Below are 20488 nucleotides of genomic sequence, written 5' to 3'. Positions count from 1 at the left end.
TACTGCTGAACAACTCGGCTGTAGAAAACAGATATCCGGTGTCAACTCACACGACTTTCTCCGACTGAAATGATTGTCTAGGTTCTTACTTTTTTTTTTGTTTCAAACTGAGAAAACCATTTTTTTTTCTTTTTTAACATAAAGCTTGTAGAACCGTACATCATATTGAAGTGTCACTTTAGAGAAAAGCCAACTCCCATTCATCCTCTAGAATTTTCTTTAAAAAATATTTTTAGAAGGAAATATCAAAATGAAGATAAGAGAAAATAAAGCCTAGAAAAAAACGAATCCAGTTTTCTAGACAATCCCCCCAAAAAATTGAAAAATCCATTCGGTTGATTACTTTCGGTTATGGAATTATCTTGAAGATTAGGAATTTTTTGCTAAACATTTATCCCTCCTTAATAACATGTACGACACAAGAAGTAACATTGAAATGATAGTTTAAAAGGAACCCTAACCTAACCTTACCTTATCTAACCTAACCTAACCTTATCTAACCTAACCTAACCTAACCTAACCTTATCTAACCTTATCTAACCCAACCTAACCTAACCTTATCTAACCTAACCTAACCTAACCTAACCTTATCTAACCTTATCTAACCTAACCTAACCTAACCTAACCTAACCTAACCTAACCTAACCTAACCTAACCTAACCTAACCTACCCTAACCGAACCTTACCTAACCTAACCTAACCTTTTCTCCCAAAAGTGCCCTAAATCGAATTTTCTATGAACAATTTTTTCAAATAACTGTTAATCTCCAAGGTCATCAAAGTGTGAAGATAATCATTAGAAATATGGTTTTGCAGTGCTGGACAATATTTTGGATTAGTTCCGCCGCAGGTCGCTTGTTTATTCTATCCTGGGACTGGATTCGGACTTCCTTCCAATCATCAGAGGAATTAGTTTGTTGTAGAGATTTTGACTTCATTTATATTTATTTATCTATCCAAGGCGAAGTTGATTGTAATACACTAATTGATGTTTTGCAGGTGGACAGTCTTCGGAAGTTGAATGACATCTTCTGTTACATTGCGAGCGTCATGAGGCTGAGGTCCTTCGCGCTCGACGAATGAAGTTATTTTTATGTTCTATATTTTTTAATTTTTGGTTATTCGTTGGGTGCGAACGATCTTGCTTTCTTGGCGCCGCTGTTGTGGAGTGTCTTTTGACTTTGGGAGCTGCCCTCTGGCTAGATTTTCCGTTTGGGGGTTGACTGAGGCAGACTATTTTTCACTGTACCTCTTAATTGACTACAGGTTATTTTGGGTTTATTGAATTGCTACTAAATTTAAAACATTGAAATATTTGATTTAAATATTATTTAATTAAAGTATTTGTATTGTTATTTAAAATATTAAAATTATGTTCAATCTAGTTTCGTCTGGTGATATTTAATTGGCTTTGTATAACTAATTTTGAGTTCAATTAATTTTGTATTTTGTTTTAAACAAATTATGTTATATGTTATTTGAAATTGTACCCTACTCCTTGCTACAAGGAATTCCCTTATAAGCAATAAAGTTTATTATTATTATTATTATTATTATTATTATTATTTATTTATTTATTTATTTATTTATCTATATGTACATGTACGCTAACAGTCCACTAGAAAAATACTACGTTCATCCCAACGCCCTTGGCGTTTGGAACAAATTTCCCTTCCTAACTTAACACCTGACGAATAACGAACTGGTTTAGTGAACGATCATTTCTCTAATTTTTGATTAATTGATCCACGAATTTCTCGAACCAGAAGAAAATCTAAGTCTCGCGATACTGAATGTCTCGTTAAGGAACAAGTTGAAAGAATCTGTTGAATGGACGGAACTAAGTTAAGGGTCTTTATATTTAAGCGCCCAGTAAGCTGAGAGAGAGTGAAGTGAAGCGATGAAATTGTGCCACCATTAGGGAGTTAACCGGGCCCTTCCTGCCCATTTAGTTACAGCGCATTGACCATTCCCTAAGGTTTAGAATTTCCACCAAACACTGTTGATTCTCAAACAACGTTCAATGTGATTTTAACAATTCTAAAATTTATTAGATCATTTTGTAGACTTAGTCGGGAACACTCGTATGACTTTCGCTTCCTTTCTTACGTATTTCCTCTCCTAACCGGAAGTGAAGTGGAATTCAGATGACCTCCCCAGGACTTGTCTATTGTTGGCATTATTATCCAGCTCTCTCTTTCACCTTTCTTATCAAGAGTCTTCCTTCCAGCTTCTTCAACTTCCGCCAGGCCTCAAACACTCCCACATCTGCTATGGTTTCAACCACTCGGTTAATTAAAACCACCAAAGCTGCCCTTTTTTTTTTATATATAGTTTCTTAGAAAGATACTTTCGTTAAGGCTGGCTCTCAAGATGATCTATTACAACAATCGTGTCTAGACATCATTTCTACTCTTTGTAAAAACCGAATTTCACTTACCTAGCCGTGTCTTTTGTTCATATCTTAAAGAGCCCGCAAAGCAAACAATGCTACGGTAAGCACCGCCACTGGTGATAAACGATTTATCAAACAAGACAGACAAGTTGTAAGCACAGTGTTCGGTATAATTACTGACTATGGGTGCGTCCCACTAAGCGCTCACAACGATCAAAATATACCTTCAGCCGTTCCACATGACGACCGCGGTCATAGTGGTCTTGGCGAAAACGTCACTAATGACGTCATTATTTTCGCTCATACGAAGCTCACAATGCCCCACCTTAAGAGCTGGATCTAAGTGGGCGTTCAGAAATTTGGCGCAATTTTTAAAAGAAAAGATGGCGACCGAAAAAAATTATATCATGTAGTAAATGAAAGTATTATCTCATGTAAATAATTGAATGTATTTCTCGAAAGTCTAAAAAAAATAATAAAATGAAAAATTACTTATCCCTTTACATACTAAATCACTGAATAAAGACCAATTACACTTTGATAGTTGAATAATACGTGACTTTTCACTATTGCGATTTTGTAAAATTGCATTCCACTCTTCATCGGAACTAGATGAAGAACTTTCTAAAGTATTATTACGTTGCATTAATAAATATCCTACTGTTGCCACAAAAGATATTTTAATTTTTGTTTAAATTTTATAAATACTCCACGAAAATGTAATATAAAAAATTGAATTATAAATATATTTTTAATATAAGTCAACTTTACCAATAATTAATAAAGTTTATTATAACTGCTTATAAACGGGGTTAAAATTAAAAAATAACCTCTCCAAGCTTCCGACTTATTTTCGAGGTCGCCATTTGTAATGTTTACATGAACGGTTAAAACGCCCCATGGTCCATTCCACTTGAGTTTTCGATTGTAACGTTCACAAGTGGAACGGGCAAAACCGCGTGGTCGTGAGCGTGATCATTGTTAACGCTTAGTGGAATGCACCCTATACAATTTTAATTGTACGATATTAGAAACCATCTGACTTCAAAGACTGAATTTTTCAATATTATTTATTAATAAGGGAATAGAATAGAAAATAATAATTTTAAATTCGCATATGACTAATAAAAATTATTATTTTTCAGTTTTTAAATTACACACATGTAGGATTATCATTGTAGCGTTAGCCCGTGCGATGTGGTAATATTAAAAAAAAAAAGTGCGTGAGTAAAAACTTATTGTCTGTCTTAAATTTATTTATTAATGATTAAATTGCACAATTTTAATTCTAAAATCAGTCGCGCTGGTATTTTTGCCCTCTGAAAATAAATGCAGTAGTTATTTCTCACCGATCAATAAAAGTGAAATCTTATTTCAACGAACTTTCTTTTATAAACATGCCAAAGAGTAAATTACCCAACAATGTTCTAAATCTTTGATTCGCTCACAGATGGCGGTTGCTTATACTTTTCATGTCAGTTGTTTGAAAATGGTTATGCCATACTTAATAAAGCGGCCGCTAGGAGCAGCATAAACCAGTGGTGGCTCAAGTTTAGTTTGCTCAATACCAAATTTAAAAATTAAATGCAAATGTTCAAAATCTTTATGGCATTTCATAATGACACTATTCTATTACGTTACAACAATGGCTTTAAAGTAATTTCATCGTGAAGAATTATTTAGATAACCTATTGAATTACAAATGCCGAGAAAACCTAAATTTTGAATGAATTATGCAATAAATAAAAAGAAGCACAACTCTTAAGTCTGGTTGGAATACTAAAAGTTACCAATCAAATCCAAATTTAATCCTGCAGAAAACTATTTTTCTAATAACTGTTGGCGTAACTATCCATTCGTAATTTTGGATAGTTTGGTGCAACCAAACCTTGATCGGGCAAACTCGTGAAATTCCGTTTGAATTCATTTGAAAGATCTTTCCTAAGAAATCCCGCCAATTTCTTTGTGTATTCACAATAGAGGTTTAAGTGCAATGTGTTTTAGTTAAATTATTGTTTTATTTTTATGCTCAAAGTGACCTAATTAAAAATTATATCTTAATATTTACTTATAACTTATTTTGAAGGATAATACAGCTAATATTTTTTATTAATATTACTTTAATAAGAAGGTTATTTCTAATTGGAGTGAACTTATAAAAGATTATAACTAGGACTAATATTTTTGTCCATTTTATATACTTGGTTTGTGCATTCGGTTTTCTTTTATTACATTTTAAATGACTGGAACCATAGGTAAGACTAAGTAAATACAAATTTAAGTTTACTTTATGAATTTAAAACTGGATTTTTGTTACTTTAAACACCTAACAAAAAACTCATTGCACAAGAAAGGCTTCCCTTTTGAAATTACTTTCTATTGAAATAGATTACATGAAAGCCCTAGTTGGAACCAGAAAGTTATTGTAAAATTCACCTTCAAAAGAGAAAGTCGAATGAATTTTCTTTTCAGATAGAATTATATTAAACAATTACGAGAATTTTAAAGTTAACCTTAATGATATTGCCTTTGAAGTAACGATTCTGTTTGAAACTTAATTCTTATGTTAGGCAGCAACCCCCTGAGATTTTATTTAAGAACAAGCCGTCACTGGATAAACTTCGAAATATCCAGTGCTTCAGTTAAAGTTTTAATTCAGATATCAAGTGAATAAAGTGAAATAAAATCAAGCTTATTTGATCACTTTTTGCTAATAGGCATGGCAATTTACTAGATCTCCTGAGCCGGAAAAGTGTTAAAAAATAAAAAAAATGAAGGAATAAATATCGATTGTATCCTTTCAGAGGTCCTGAATGAAACATTACAATGAACATTTTGCTGTGATATTTGTTGCACAGTGATTATGGGTTTAACTTGCATGAAATTTTTAAACAAGCTCTTTCATTTGTTCCATATATCATTCATTTAGTGTATGTGTATCTCAGTGTATTAAAACTGTCCGGTAGGACAGTTGTATAAGGGTTGATCGTCAAAAACTGCACGAAAAAGCGTAATGTTGAAAAACACCCAACTTTGACAATTTTTTTCTCTTTTTCTATAAAAGATAAAATTCCCAAATTTTCTTCATAATATAGGGCAAATCCTCCTTTATAACTGTATTTGTTTTGTAACAATTCAGATCTAATAGGTTTCGAGAAAAAAGTTGCCGAAAATGAGCAAAAACGGCTTTTTCAAAAAATGTTCTTGTTCTTGTTCTTCTTGTTGTTGTTCTTCTTGTTGTTCTTCTTGTTGTTACCTTTTTTGTAAACAACGTAGCGCCTAAACGCGAGAACCGATTTTCATGAATGAGGTGTCATTCGATTCGGAATTTTATGTAGATGTGCCTTTTGGGGGTCTCGGCGCTGTACATCGAATGGGAGAGGAGTTAGCCCCCTTTATGTAAGGCCCCCTCCAAAATTATTATTACTAATTACTCTGTAAATCTTGTCCCGATTTTGATAAAATTTGGTAGGATGATAGGATTAGGGCTCCCCTACGTAACAATAAAGCGACGATCTGCTCTTACACTTGTTAAGGGGAAGTATAGCAATCATTTCAAATTATCGACATGTGAACCGATTTTCATGAATGGTCATTCGAATCGAAATTTTGTACAGATTTGCACTTAAAAGCTTTGCCTCATAAGGAGGGGAGTTTGCCCCACCCAAATAAGGCCCTTTCTAAAACTATTATTACCAATATTTCTACAAAGCTTAGTCCGATTTTGATAAAATTTAGCACGAAGAAGTGATTAAAGTTCCTCTACGTGGCTGTGAAGTGCCATCATGCTGTTACACCTACTAAGAGGAAGTACTACAATCGTTAAAATTAACAATGAGTGAACCGATTTACATCAATGAATTGTCGTTCGATTCAAAATCTTTGCGTTTTAGGGAGAAGTACTGTTTTTCTTGCTCCTCTTAAAAGGAAGTACTGAAATCGCAGTTTTATTTTGTTACTTAAGTACAAATACCTTCCTATTTTATTCAAAACGCTTTCTCAAAAAAAATTGTTATTGAGGATGGTTTGGGGACCGCAACTATAATCATTATTTAAAAAGATCTCTCCAGTGGTAGATAGGTTCCGATTTAACACCTTATCAGGTTATAATGATAGAATTGCTTATCCCAAATTTTAAAAAAATCTGTAAAGCAGATATATAACTTTGCAAAATAGACAAAAAGAAAAATCTATCCAAAAGTTACAAAAATCTCCTTAACAAAAACTTACAGTTTAAAAAGTTAAGTATAAGGGTTGATTAAACGCCAAAAGGTACACAAATCAGCGAGTACCCAACATTTCATTAATACTTCATTAATAGTTAAGTAATTCTACTGCATTAATTTTCATTAATAAGTTATTTTTTAGAATTTATTAGATGTCACAGTCCCTTATGCTGGCCACTTCATTCATAATATTTTTTGTTATAATTGTTATAAAATGTATATTATATCTTCGTTATTAAACAGGTACTTTATTTTAACTCTATTCCAAATTATTCTTCTTATTTCTCTTTAATGTGCCTTTAATTCTGAAGATGTCACATATACATGCACGTTAAATTAGAAAAACACTAAGTTAGAGTCTGCTACTATTTAAATTTGAATCACGGAGGATTTAAAACAATATTTCAGGCTTGAATTCGTCTTACCGAAATATTCGTGAGCACATTAAAGAATGAACTTAAACCGACGATTTTTATTTAAAAATAAAAATAAATAAATAGTTGAAAATGGCCAGCATAAGGGTCTGTGACATCTAATAAATTCTAAAAAATAACTTATTAATGAAAATTAATGCAGTAGAATTACTTAACTATTAATGAAGTATTAATGAAATGTTGGGTACTCGCTGATTTGTGTACCTTTTGGCGTTTAATCAACCCTCATACTTAACTTTTTAAACTGTAAGTTTTTGTTAAGGAGATCTCTCAAAATGTCTTTACACAAGAATTAGGCATTCTGTAATAATTTACAAGTGAAAACAAAAGTTTAGTTAAATCCCTTGTCATTTGGGTAATGTGTAGCGAACTGACTTTATTTTTATTTTATTTTATTTATTTAGGCAGTAAATCTGTAGTAAAGACTTTCAAGCACTACAAACACCATCAGGCCTCATAGAAAATATAAATATTTGATTTATGGAGACCCCCGGAGATTCTGGAATTCGAACAAGTGAAGATTCTGTAAAATCTAGGAACATTTTGAGAAATCGTGGAAAGCGAGCTCAAAGAATATCCCGCTTGAAAAGTTTCGAAGACTTCTCAAAACGAATAACAAACATAAGTGGTAAGTCTTTCATTTAAACTTAGATTTGAACAGGATAAGAGAAAAAAAATGTCTCAATTATGAGTAAGTGGAAGGCCAACGCTCTCTTCGAAACCTTGAAACCTTCCTTTCTCTATGAACTGCTCGTCGATGCGGGGGATTCTACGCCTTTTGGAGAAATCATGGAAATGCCACAACCTCCAAATGGCGTCGCTCTTTTTTTTTTCAGTCATCCGCTGTGATATCTTCGATTGTCTTTCAACTATCAACTCCAGTAGAAGTAATACGAGTATTTTGATTCTCTTCTTTGCCTTTCAATTTGCCCTGATTATCGTTTTATTTATTGTTTTTTATCTTTTCAGAACTCGGTGACATTAAAGGTACAATTACATTAAATCCTAATTTACGTAAAAAGAGTAAATACGGACGACTTGAATACAGAGAGTCAATAAAACCAAAATCACGATTGGATTGGTCATGGTTTACACCAACAAATAGTAAGTTACTGTTACTATTTATTTTACATAGCTAGTTAATTATTACATTTCTCCCTGACTGTCTATCATCACTGACTTGTCCAGAATTTCCTACAAAACTATGTTCAAGAAAAGACATATTACAAAAAAATACATTCATCATAAAAATACTTGTGACTTTAATTGTATCAGATCAAGAATATTATGTTTTATCAAGTATTAATAATTATATTTGTAGTGTATAATAGTAGTAGTATTGAATTTACTTTGAGAAACTGAACTCTTATAAGTGGACGACAACAGGAACAATACGACCATCTCTATATATTTGTGGTTTTCAAATTCGTTCAAATTTCAAACGTTTATATCTCCTTTCGTATTGCTCAGAATTCAATGAATTTTCTACCGAATTGTAGAGAAAAGGTAGCTGTATTACTGATATAAATAGAGATGTTTTAGTGACAATAGGTGATAAGATATAGAAGGTTAAAGTTTTGTGTTTTTCAAATTCGTTCAAATTTCAAACGTTTGTATCTCTTTTCGTATTGCTTGCAATTTAGTGAATTCTTTACCGAATTGTAGAGAAAAGGTAGCTGTATAACTAATATAAATAGCGAGGTTTTAGTGATAATAGTTACTGAGATATTGAAGGTTAAAGTTTTGTGGTTTTCAAATTCGTTCAAATTTCAAACGCTTATATCTCTTTTTGTATTGCTTGGATTTCAATGAATTTTCTACCGAATTGTAGAGAAACGTTAGTTATATAACTGCAATAAATAACGATGTTTTAGTGATAATAGTTACTGAGATATTGAAGGTTAAAGTTTGGTGGTTTTCAAATTCGTTCAAATTTCAAACGTTTGTATTGCTTTTCGTATTGCTTGCAATTTAGTGAATTCTTTACCGAATTGTAGAGAAAAGATAGCTGTATAACTGATATAAATAGCGAAGTTTTAGTGATAATAGTTACTGAGATATCGAAGGTTAAAGTTTTGTGGTTTTCAAATTCGTTCAAATTTCAAACGTTTATATCTCTTTTCGTATTGCTTGGATTTCAATGAATTTTCTACCATGTAGAGAAAAGTTAGCTGTATAACTGATATAAATAGCGATGTTCTAGTGACAATAGGTAATGAGATACACAAGGCTAAAGTTTTGTGGTTTTCAAATTCGTTCAAATTACAAACGTTTATATCTCTTTTCGTATTGCTTGCAATTTAGTGAATTCTTTATCGAATTGTAGAGAAATGTTAGGTATATAACTGAAATAAATAACGATCTTTTAGTGATAATAGTTACTGAGATATTGAAGGTTAAAGTTTTGTGGTTTTCAAATTCGTTCAAATTTCAAACGTTTATATCTCATTTCGGATTGCTTGCAATTTAGTGAATTCTTTACCGAATTGTAGAGAAATGTTAGCTATATAACTGAAATAAATAACGATGTTTTAGAGACAATAGGTAATGAGATATTGAAGGTTAAAGTTTGATGGTTTTCAAATTCGTTCAAATTTCAAACGTTTATATCTCTTTTCGTATTGCTTGGATTTCAATGAAATTTCTACCGAATTGTAGAGAAAAGTTAGGTATATAACTGAAATAAATAACGATGTTTAAGTGACAATAGGTAATGAGATATAGAAGGTTAAAGTTTTGTGGTTTTCAAATTCATTCAAATTTTAAACGTTTATATCACTTTTCGTATTGTTTGCATTTCAATGAATTTTCTACCGAATTATAGAGAAAAGATAGCTATATAACTGATATAAATAGCGATGTTATAGAGACAATAGGTGATAAGATATAGAAGGTTAAAGTTTTATGTTTTTTAAATTCGTTCAAATTTCAAACGTTTATATCACTTTTCGTATTGCTTGGATTTCAATGAATTTTCTACCTAATTGTAGAGAAAAGTTAGCTGTATAACTAATATAAATAGCGATGTTTTAGTGACAATAGTTACTGAGATATTGAAGGTTAAAGTTTTGTGGTTTTCAAATTCGTACAAATTTCAAACGTTTGTATCTCTTTTCGTATTGCTTGCAATTTAGTGAATTCTTTACCGAATTGTAGAGAAAAGATAGCTGTATAACTGATATAAATAGCGAAGTTTTAGTGATAATAGTTACTGAGATATCGAAGGTTAAAGTTTTGTGGTTTTCAAATTCGTTCAAATTTCAAACGTTTATATCTCTTTTCGTATTGCTTGGATTTAAATGAATTTTCTACCATGTAGAGAAAAGTTAGCTGTATAACTGATATAAATAGCGATGTTCTAGTGACAATAGGTAATGAGATACACAAGGCTAAAGTTTTGTGGTTTTCAAATTCGTTCAAATTTCAAACGTTTATATCTCTTTTCGTATTGCTTGCAATTTAGTGAATTCTTTATCGAATTGTAGAGAAATGTTAGCTATATAACTGAAATAAATAACGATCTTTTAGTGATAATAGTTACTGAGATATTGAAGGTTAAAGTTTTGTGGTTTTCAAATTCGTTCAAATTTCAAACGTTTATATCTCATTTCGGATTGCTTGCAATTTAGTGAATTCTTTACCGAATTGTAGAGAAATGTTAGCTATATAACTGAAATAAATAACGATGTTTTAGAGACAATAGGTAATGAGATATTGAAGGTTAAAGTTTGATGGTTTTCAAATTCGTTCAAATTTCAAACGTTTATATCTCTTTTCGTATTGCTTGGATTTCAATGAAATTTCTACCGAATTGTAGAGAAAAGTTAGGTATATAACTGAAATAAATAACGATGTTTAAGTGACAATAGGTAATGAGATATAGAAGGTTAAAGTTTTGTGGTTTTCAAATTCATTCAAATTTTAAACGTTTATATCACTTTTCGTATTGTTTGCATTTCAATGAATTTTCTACCGAATTATAGAGAAAAGATAGCTATATAACTGATATAAATAGCGATGTTATAGAGACAATAGGTGATAAGATATAGAAGGTTAAAGTTTTATGTTTTTTAAATTCGTTCAAATTTCAAACGTTTATATCACTTTTCGTATTGCTTGGATTTCAATGAATTTTCTACCTAATTGTAGAGAAAAGTTAGCTGTATAACTAATATAAATAGCGATGTTTTAGTGACAATAGTTACTGAGATATTGAAGGTTAAAGTTTTGTGGTTTTCAAATTTGTTCAAATTTCAAACGTTTGTATCTCTTTTCGTATTGCTTGCAATTTAGTGAATTCTTTACCGAATTGTAGAGAAAAGGTAGCTGTATAACTAATATAAATAGCGAGGTTTTAGTGATAATAGTTACTGAGATATTGAAGGTTAAAGTTTTGTGGTTTTCAAATTCGTTCAAATTGCAAACGTTTATATCTCTTTTTGTATTGCTTGGATTTCAATGAATTTTCTACCGAATTGTAGAGAAAAGTTAGCTATATAACTGAAATAAATAACGATCTTTTAGTGACAATAGGTAATGAGATATAGAAGGTTAAAAATTTTGTGGTTTTCAAATTCGTTCAAATTTCAAACGTTTGTATTGCTTTTCGAATTGCTTGCAATTTAGTGAATTCTTTACCGAATTGTAGAGAAAAGATAGGTGTATAACTGATATAAATAGCGAAGTTTTAGTGATAATAGTTACTGAGATATCGAAGGTTAAAGTTTTGTGGTTTTCAAATTCGTTCAAATTTCAAACGTTTGTATTGCTTTTCGTATTGCTTGCAATTTAGTGAATTCTTTACCGAATTGTAGAGAAAAGATAGCTGTATAACTGATATAAATAGCGAAGTTTTAGTGATAATAGTTACTGAGATATCGAAGGTTAAAGTTTTGTGGTTTTCAAATTCGTTCAAATTTCAAACGTTTATATCTCTTTTCGTATTGCTTGGATTTCAATGAATTTTCTACCATGTAGAGAAAAGTTAGCTGTATAACTGATATAAATAGCGATGTTTTAGTGACAATAGGTAATGAGATACACAAGGCTAAAGTTTTGTGGTTTTCAAATTCGTTCAAATTTCAAACGTTTATATCTCTTTTCGTATTGCTTGCAATTTAGTGAATTCTTTATCGAATTGTAGAGAAATGTTAGCTATATAACTGAAATAAATAACGATCTTTTAGTGATAATAGTTACTGAGATATTGAAGGTTAAAGTTTTGTGGTTTTCAAATTCGTTCAAATTTCAAACGTTTATATCTCATTTCGGATTGCTTGCAATTTAGTGAATTCTTTACCGAATTGTAGAGAAATGTTAGCTATATATCTGAAATAAATAACGATGTTTTAGAGACAATAGGTAATGAGATATTGAAGGTTAAAGTTTGATGGTTTTCAAATTCGTTCAAATTTCAAACGTTTATATCTCATTTCGTATTGCTTGGATTTCAATGAAATTTCTACCGAATTGTAGAGAAAAGTTAGGTATATAACTGAAATAAATAACGATGTTTAAGTGACAATAGGTAATGAGATATAGAAGGTTAAAGTTTTGTGGTTTTCAAATTCATTCAAATTTTAAACGTTTATATCACTTTTCGTATTGTTTGCATTTCAATGAATTTTCTACCGAATTATAGAGAAAAGATAGCTATATAACTGATATAAATAGCGATGTTATAGAGACAATAGGTGATAAGATATAGAAGGTAAAGTTTTATGTTTTTTAAATTCGTTCAAATTTCAAACGTTTATATCACTTTTCGTATTGCTTGGATTTCAATGAATTTTCTACCTAATTGTAGAGAAAAGTTAGCTGTATAACTAATATAAATAGCGATGTTTTAGTGACAATAGTTACTGAGATATTGAAGGTTAAAGTTTTGTGGTTTTCAAATTCGTACAAATTTCAAACGTTTGTATCTCTTTTCGTATTGCTTGGATTTCAATCAATTTTCTACCGAATTGTAGAGAAAAGTTAGCTATATAACTACAATAAATAACGATGTTTTAGTGACAATAGTTACTAAGATATTGAAGGTTAAAGTTTTGTGGTTTCCAAATTCGTTCAAATTTCAAACGTTTGTATCTCTTTTCGTATTGCTTGCAATTTAGTGAAATCTTTACCGAATTGTAAAGAAAAGGTAGCTGTATAATTAATATAAATAGCGAAGTTTTAGTGATAATAGTTACTGAGATATTGAAGGTTAAAGTTTTGTGGTTTTCAAATTTGTTCAAATTTCAAACGTTTGTATCTCTTTTCGTATTGCTTGCAATTTAGTGAATTCTTTACCGAATTGTAGAGAAAAGGTAGCTGTATAACTAATATAAATAGCGAGGTTTTAGTGATAATAGTTACTGAGATATTGAAGGTTAAAGTTTTGTGGTTTTCAAATTCGTTCAAATTTCAAACATTTATATCTCTTTTTGTATTGCTTGGATTTCAATGAATTTTCTACCGAATTGTAGAGAAACGTTAGCTATATAACTGCAATAAATAACGATGTTTTAGTGATAATAGTTACTGAGATATTGAAGGTTAAAGTTTTGTGGTTTTCAAATTCGTTCAAATTTCAAACGTTTATATCTCATTTCGTATTGTTTGCATTTCAATGAATTTTCTACCGAATTGTAGAGAAAAGTTAGCAATATAAGTGATATAAATAGCGATGTTATAGTGACAATAGGTGATAAGATATAGAAGGTTAAATTTTGTGTTTTTTAAATTCGTTCAAATTTCAAACGTTTGTATCTCTTTTCATATTGCTTGCAATTTAGTGAATTCTTTACCGAATTGTAGAGAAAAGGTAGCTGTATAACTAATATAAATAGCGAGGTTTTAGTGATAATAGTTACTGAGATATTGAAGGTTAAAGTTTTGTGGTTTTCAAATTCGTTCAAATTGCAAACGTTTATATCTCTTTTTGTATTGCTTGGATTTCAATGAATTTTCTACCGAATTGTAGAGAAAAGTTAGCTATATAACTGAAATAAATAACGATCTTTTAGTGACAATAGGTAATGAGATATAGAAGGTTAAAAATTTTGTGGTTTTCAAATTCGTTCAAATTTCAAACGTTTGTATTGCTTTTCGTATTGCTTGCAATTTAGTGAATTCTTTACCGAATTGTAGAGAAAAGATAGCTGTATAACTGATATAAATAGCGAAGTTTTAGTGATAATAGTTACTGAGATATTGAAGGTTAAAGTTTTGTGGTTTTCAAATTCGTTCAAATTGCAAACGTTTATATCTCTTTTTGTATTGCTTGGATTTCAATGAATTTTCTACCGAATTGTAGAGAAAAGTTAGCTATATAACTGAAATAAATAACGATCTTTTAGTGACAATAGGTAATGAGATATAGAAGGTTAAAAATTTTGTGGTTTTCAAATTCGTTCAAATTTCAAACGTTTGTATTGCTTTTCGAATTGCTTGCAATTTAGTGAATTCTTTACCGAATTGTAGAGAAAAGATAGGTGTATAACTGATATAAATAGCGAAGTTTTAGTGATAATAGTTACTGAGATATCGAAGGTTAAAGTTTTGTGGTTTTCAAATTCGTTCAAATTTCAAACGTTTGTATTGCTTTTCGTATTGCTTGCAATTTAGTGAATTTTTTACCGAATTGTAGAGAAAAGATAGCTGTATAACTGATATAAATAGCGAAGTTTTAGTGATAATAGTTACTGAGATATCGAAGGTTAAAGTTTTGTGGTTTTCAAATTCGTTCAAATTTCAAACGTTTATATCTCTTTTCGTATTGCTTGGATTTCAATGAATTTTCTACCATGTAGAGAAAAGTTAGCTGTATAACTGATATAAATAGCGATGTTTTAGTGAAAATAGGTAATGAGATACACAAGGCTAAAGTTTTGTGGTTTTCAAATTCGTTCAAATTTTAAACGTTTATATCACTTTTCGTATTGTTTGCATTTCAATGAATTTTCTACCGAATTATAGAGAAAAGATAGCTATATAACTGATATAAATAGCGATGTTATAGAGACAATAGGTGATAAGATATAGAAGGTAAAGTTTTATGTTTTTTAAATTCGTTCAAATTTCAAACGTTTATATCACTTTTCGTATTGCTTGGATTTCAATGAATTTTCTACCTAATTGTAGAGAAAAGTTAGCTGTATAACTAATATAAATAGCGATGTTTTAGTGACAATAGTTACTGAGATATTGAAGGTTAAAGTTTTGTGGTTTTCAAATTCGTACAAATTTCAAACGTTTGTATCTCTTTTCGTATTGCTTGGATTTCAATCAATTTTCTACCGAATTGTAGAGAAAAGTTAGCTATATAACTACAATAAATAACGATGTTTTAGTGACAATAGTTACTAAGATATTGAAAGTTAAAGTTTTGTGGTTTCCAAATTCGTTCAAATTTCAAACGTTTGTATCTCTTTTCGTATTGCTTGCAATTTAGTGAAATCTTTACCGAATTGTAAAGAAAAGGTAGCTGTATAATTAATATAAATAGCGAAGTTTTAGTGATAATAGTTACTGAGATATTGAAGGTTAAAGTTTTGTGGTTTTCAAATTTGTTCAAATTTCAAACGTTTGTATCTCTTTTCGTATTGCTTGCAATTTAGTGAATTCTTTACCGAATTGTAGAGAAAAGGTAGCTGTATAACTAATATAAATAGCGAGGTTTTAGTGATAATAGTTACTGAGATATTGAAGGTTAAAGTTTTGTGGTTTTCAAATTCGTTCAAATTTCAAACATTTATATCTCTTTTTGTATTGCTTGGATTTCAATGAATTTTCTACCGAATTGTAGAGAAACGTTAGCTATATAACTGCAATAAATAACGATGTTTTAGTGATAATAGTTACTGAGATATTGAAGGTTAAAGTTTTGTGGTTTTCAAATTCGTTCAAATTTCAAACGTTTATATCTCATTTCGTATTGTTTGCATTTCAATGAATTTTCTACCGAATTGTAGAGAAAAGTTAGCAATATAACTGATATAAATAGCGATGTTATAGTGACAATAGGTGATAAGATATAGAAGGTTAAATTTTGTGTTTTTTAAATTCGTTCAAATTTCAAACGTTTGTATCTCTTTTCATATTGCTTGCAATTTAGTGAATTCTTTACCGAATTGTAGAGAAAAGGTAGCTGTATAACTAATATAAATAGCGAGGTTTTAGTGATAATAGTTACTGAGATATTGAAGGTTAAAGTTTTGTGGTTTTCAAATTCGTTCAAATTGCAAACGTTTATATCTCTTTTTGTATTGCTTGGATTTCAATGAATTTTCTACCGAATTGTAGAGAAAAGTTAGCTGTATAACTAATATAAATAGCGATGTTTTAGTGACAATAGTTACTGAGATATTGAAGGTTAAAGTTTTGTGGTTTTCAAATTCGTTCAAATTTCAAACGTTTGTATCTCTTTTCGTATTGCTTGCAATTTAGTGAAATCTCTACCGAATTGTAGAGAAACGTTAGCTATATAACTGCAATAAATAACGATGTTTTAGTGATAATAGTTACTGAGATATTGAAGGTTAAAGTTTTGTGGTTTTCAAATTCGTTCAAATTTCAAACGTTTATATCTCATTTCGTATTACTTGCAATTTAGTGAATTCTTTATCGAATTGTAGAGAAATGTTAGCTATATAACTGAAATAAATAACGATGTTTTAGTGATAATAGTTACTGAGATATTGAAGGTTAAAGTTTTGTGGTTTTCAAATTCGTTCAAATTTCAAACGTTTATATCTCATTTCGTATTGCTTGCAATTTAGTGAATTCTTTACCGAATTGTAGAGAAATGTTAGCTATATAACTGAAATAAATAACGATGTTTTAGAGACAATAGGTAATGAGATATTGAAGGTTTTCAAAATCATTCAAATTTCAAACGTTTATATCTCTTTTCGTATTGTTTGCATTTCAATGAATTTTCTACCGAATTGTAGAAAAAAGTTAGCTATATAACTGACATAAATAGCGATGTTTTAGTGACAATGGGTGATAAGACATAGAAGGTTAAAGTTTTGTGTTTTTCAAATTCGTTCAAATTTCAAACGTTTGTATCTCTTTTCGTATTGCTTGCAATTTAGTGAATTCTTTACCGAATTGTAGAGAAAAGGTAGCTGTATAACTAATATAAATAGCGAGGTTTTAGTGATAATAGTTACTGAGATATTGAAGGTTAAAGTTTTGTGGTTTTCAAATTCGTTCAAATTTCAAACATTTATATCTCTTTTTGTATTGCTTGGATTTCAATGAATTTTCTACCGAATTGTAGAGAAACGTTAGCTATATAACTGCAATAAATAACGATGTTTTAGTGATAATAGTTACTGAGATATTGAAGGTTAAAGTTTTGTGGTTTTCAAATTCGTTCAAATTTCAAACGTTTATATCTCATTTCGTATTGTTTGCATTTCAATGAATTTTCTACCGAATTGTAGAGAAAAGTTAGCAATATAACTGATATAAATAGCGATGTTATAGTGACAATAGGTGATAAGATATAGAAGGTTAAATTTTGTGTTTTTTAAATTCGTTCAAATTTCAAACGTTTGTATCTCTTTTCATATTGCTTGCAATTTAGTGAATTCTTTACCGAATTGTAGAGAAAAGGTAGCTGTATAACTAATATAAATAGCGAGGTTTTAGTGATAATAGTTACTGAGATATTGAAGGTTAAAGTTTTGTGGTTTTCAAATTCGTTCAAATTGCAAACGTTTATATCTCTTTTTGTATTGCTTGGATTTCAATGAATTTTCTACCGAATTGTAGAGAAAAGTTAGCTGTATAACTAATATAAATAGCGATGTTTTAGTGACAATAGTTACTGAGATATTGAAGGTTAAAGTTTTGTGGTTTTCAAATTCGTTCAAATTTCAAACGTTTGTATCTCTTTTCGTATTGCTTGCAATTTAGTGAAATCTCTACCGAATTGTAGAGAAACGTTAGCTATATAACTGCAATAAATAACGATGTTTTAGTGATAATAGTTACTGAGATATTGAAGGTTAAAGTTTTGGGGTTTTCAAATTCGTTCAAATTTCAAACGTTTATATCTCATTTCGTATTACTTGCAATTTAGTGAATTCTTTATCGAATTGTAGAGAAATGTTAGCTATATAACTGAAATAAATAACGATGTTTTAGTGATAATAGTTACTGAGATATTGAAGGTTAAAGTTTTGTGGTTTTCAAATTCGTTCAAATTTCAAACGTTTATATCTCATTTCGTATTGCTTGCAATTTAGTGAATTCTTTACCGAATTGTAGAGAAATGTTAGCTATATAACTGAAATAAATAACGATGTTTTAGAGACAATAGGTAATGAGATATTGAAGGTTTTCAAAATCATTCAAATTTCAAACGTTTATATCTCTTTTCGTATTGTTTGCATTTCAATGAATTTTCTACCGAATTGTAGAAAAAAGTTAGCTATATAACTGACATAAATAGCGATGTTTTAGTGACAATGGGTGATAAGACATAGAAGGTTAAAGTTTTGTGTTTTTCAAATTCGTTCAAATTTCAAACGTTTGTATCTCTTTTCGTATTGCTTGCAATTTAGTGAATTTTTTACCGAATTGTAGAGAAAAGTTAGCTGTATAACTGATATAAATAGCGATGTTTTAGTGACAATAGGTAATGAGATACACAAGGCTAAAGTTTTTTGGTTTTCAAATTCGTTCAAATTTCAAACGTTTATATCTCTTTTTGTATTGCTTGGATTTCAATGAATTCTTTACCGAATTGTAGAGATAAGGTAGCTGTATAACTAATATAAATAGCGAGGTTTTAGTGATAATAGTTACAGAGATATTGAAGGTTAAATTTTTGTGCTTTTCAAATTCGTTCAAATTTCAAACGTTTGTATCCCTTTTTGTATTGCTTGGATTTCAATGAATTATCAACCGAATTGTAGAGAAAAGATAGCTGTATAACTAATATAAATAGCGAGGTTTTAGTGATAATAGTTACTGAGATATTGAAGGTTAAAATTTTGTGGTTTTCAAATTCGTTCAAATTTCAAAGGTTTGTATCCCTTTTTGTATTGCTTGGATTTCAATGAATTTTCTACCGAATTTTAGAGAAAAGTTAGCTATGTTACTGAAATAAATAACGATGTTTTCGTGAAAATAGGTAATGAGATATAGAAGGTTAAAAATTTTGTGGTTTTCAAATTCGTTCAAATTTCAAACGTTTATATCTCTTTTCGTATTGCTTGGATTTCAATGAATTTTCTACCATGTAGAGAAAAGTTAGCTGTATAACTGATATAAATAGCGATGTTTTAGTGACAATAGGTAATGAGATACACAAGGCTAAAGTTTTGTGGTTTTCAAATTCGTTCAAATTTCAAACGTTTATATCTCTTTTCGTATTGCTTGCAATTTAGTGAATTCTTTATCGAATTGTAGAGAAATGTTAGCTATATAACTGAAATAAATAACGATGTTTTAGAGACAATAGGTAATGAGATATTGAAGGTTAAAGTTTGATGGTTTTCAAATTCGTTCAAATTTCAAACGTTTATATCTCTTTTCGTATTGCTTGGATTTCAATGAAATTTCTACCGAATTGTAGAGAAAAGTTAGGTATATAACTGAAATAAATAACGATGTTTAAGTGACAATAGGTAATGAGATATAGAAGGTTAAAGTTTTGTGGTTTTCAAATTCATTCAAATTTCAAACGTTTATATCTCTTTTCGTATTGCTTGGATTTCAATGAAATTTCTACCGAATTGTAGAGAAAAGTTAGGTATATAACTGAAATAAATAACGATGTTTAAGTGACAATAGGTAATGAGATATAGAAGGTTAAAGTTTTGTGGTTTTCAAATTCATTCAAATTTTAAACGTTTATATCTCTTTTCGTATTGTTTGCATTTCAATGAATTTTCTACCGAATTATAGAGAAAAGATAGCTATATAACTGATATAAATAGCGATGTTATAGAGACAATAGGTGATAAGATATAGAAGGTTAAAGTTTTGTGTTTTTTAAATTCGTTCAAATTTCAAACGTTTATATCACTTTTCGTATTGCTTGGATTTCAATGAATTTTCTACCTAATTGTAGAGAAAAGTTAGCTGTATAACTAATATAAATAGCGATGTTTTAGTGACAATAGTTACTGAGATATTGAAGGTTAAAGTTTTGTGGTTTTCAAATTCGTACAAATTTCAAACGTTTGTATCTCTTTTCGTATTGCTTGGATTTCAATCAATTTTCTACCGAATTGTAGAGAAAAGTTAGCTATGTAACTACAATAAATAACGATGTTTTAGTGACAATAGTTACTAAGATATTGAAGGTTAAAGTTTTGTGGTTTTCAAATTCGTTCAAATTTCAAACGTTTGTATCTCTTTTCGTATTGCTTGCAATTTAGTGAAATCTCTACCGAATTGTAGAGAAACGTTAGCTATATAACTGCAAT

The 20488-nt window shown here is 29.8% G+C and overlaps 1 protein-coding gene across 6 annotated transcripts in view; it reads left to right on the top strand.

Moving 5' to 3' along the window:
* Window positions 1-3522: 3522 nt before the first annotated feature.
* The window catches only part of LOC141450706 (uncharacterized), a 76240-nt gene continuing 59274 nt past the window's right edge, over window positions 3523-20488 (top strand). For 4 of the 6 annotated variants that reach the window (XM_074121385.1, XM_074121386.1, XM_074121387.1 and 1 more), the window contains exons 1-3: window positions 3523-3614; window positions 7460-7683; window positions 8025-8159. In XM_074121385.1, coding sequence (XP_073977486.1) covers window positions 7536-7683; window positions 8025-8159 — 283 coding nt within the window. In that variant the 5' untranslated portion in view covers window positions 3523-3614; window positions 7460-7535. Of the gene's footprint in view, window positions 3619-4506; window positions 4651-7459; window positions 7684-8024; window positions 8160-20488 lie in introns of those variants that run through there. The other 2 variants (XM_074121384.1, XM_074121383.1) reach the window with 2 other exon arrangements.

Source organism: Rhodnius prolixus, unplaced genomic scaffold (assembly GCF_049639745.1).
Source record: "Rhodnius prolixus isolate KJV_2025 unplaced genomic scaffold, Rpr scaffold_8, whole genome shotgun sequence".
Lineage (NCBI taxonomy): Eukaryota > Metazoa > Arthropoda > Insecta > Hemiptera > Reduviidae > Rhodnius > Rhodnius prolixus.
Note: the sequence above shows the minus strand (reverse complement) of the source record. Positions and strands in the feature narration are given on the sequence as shown.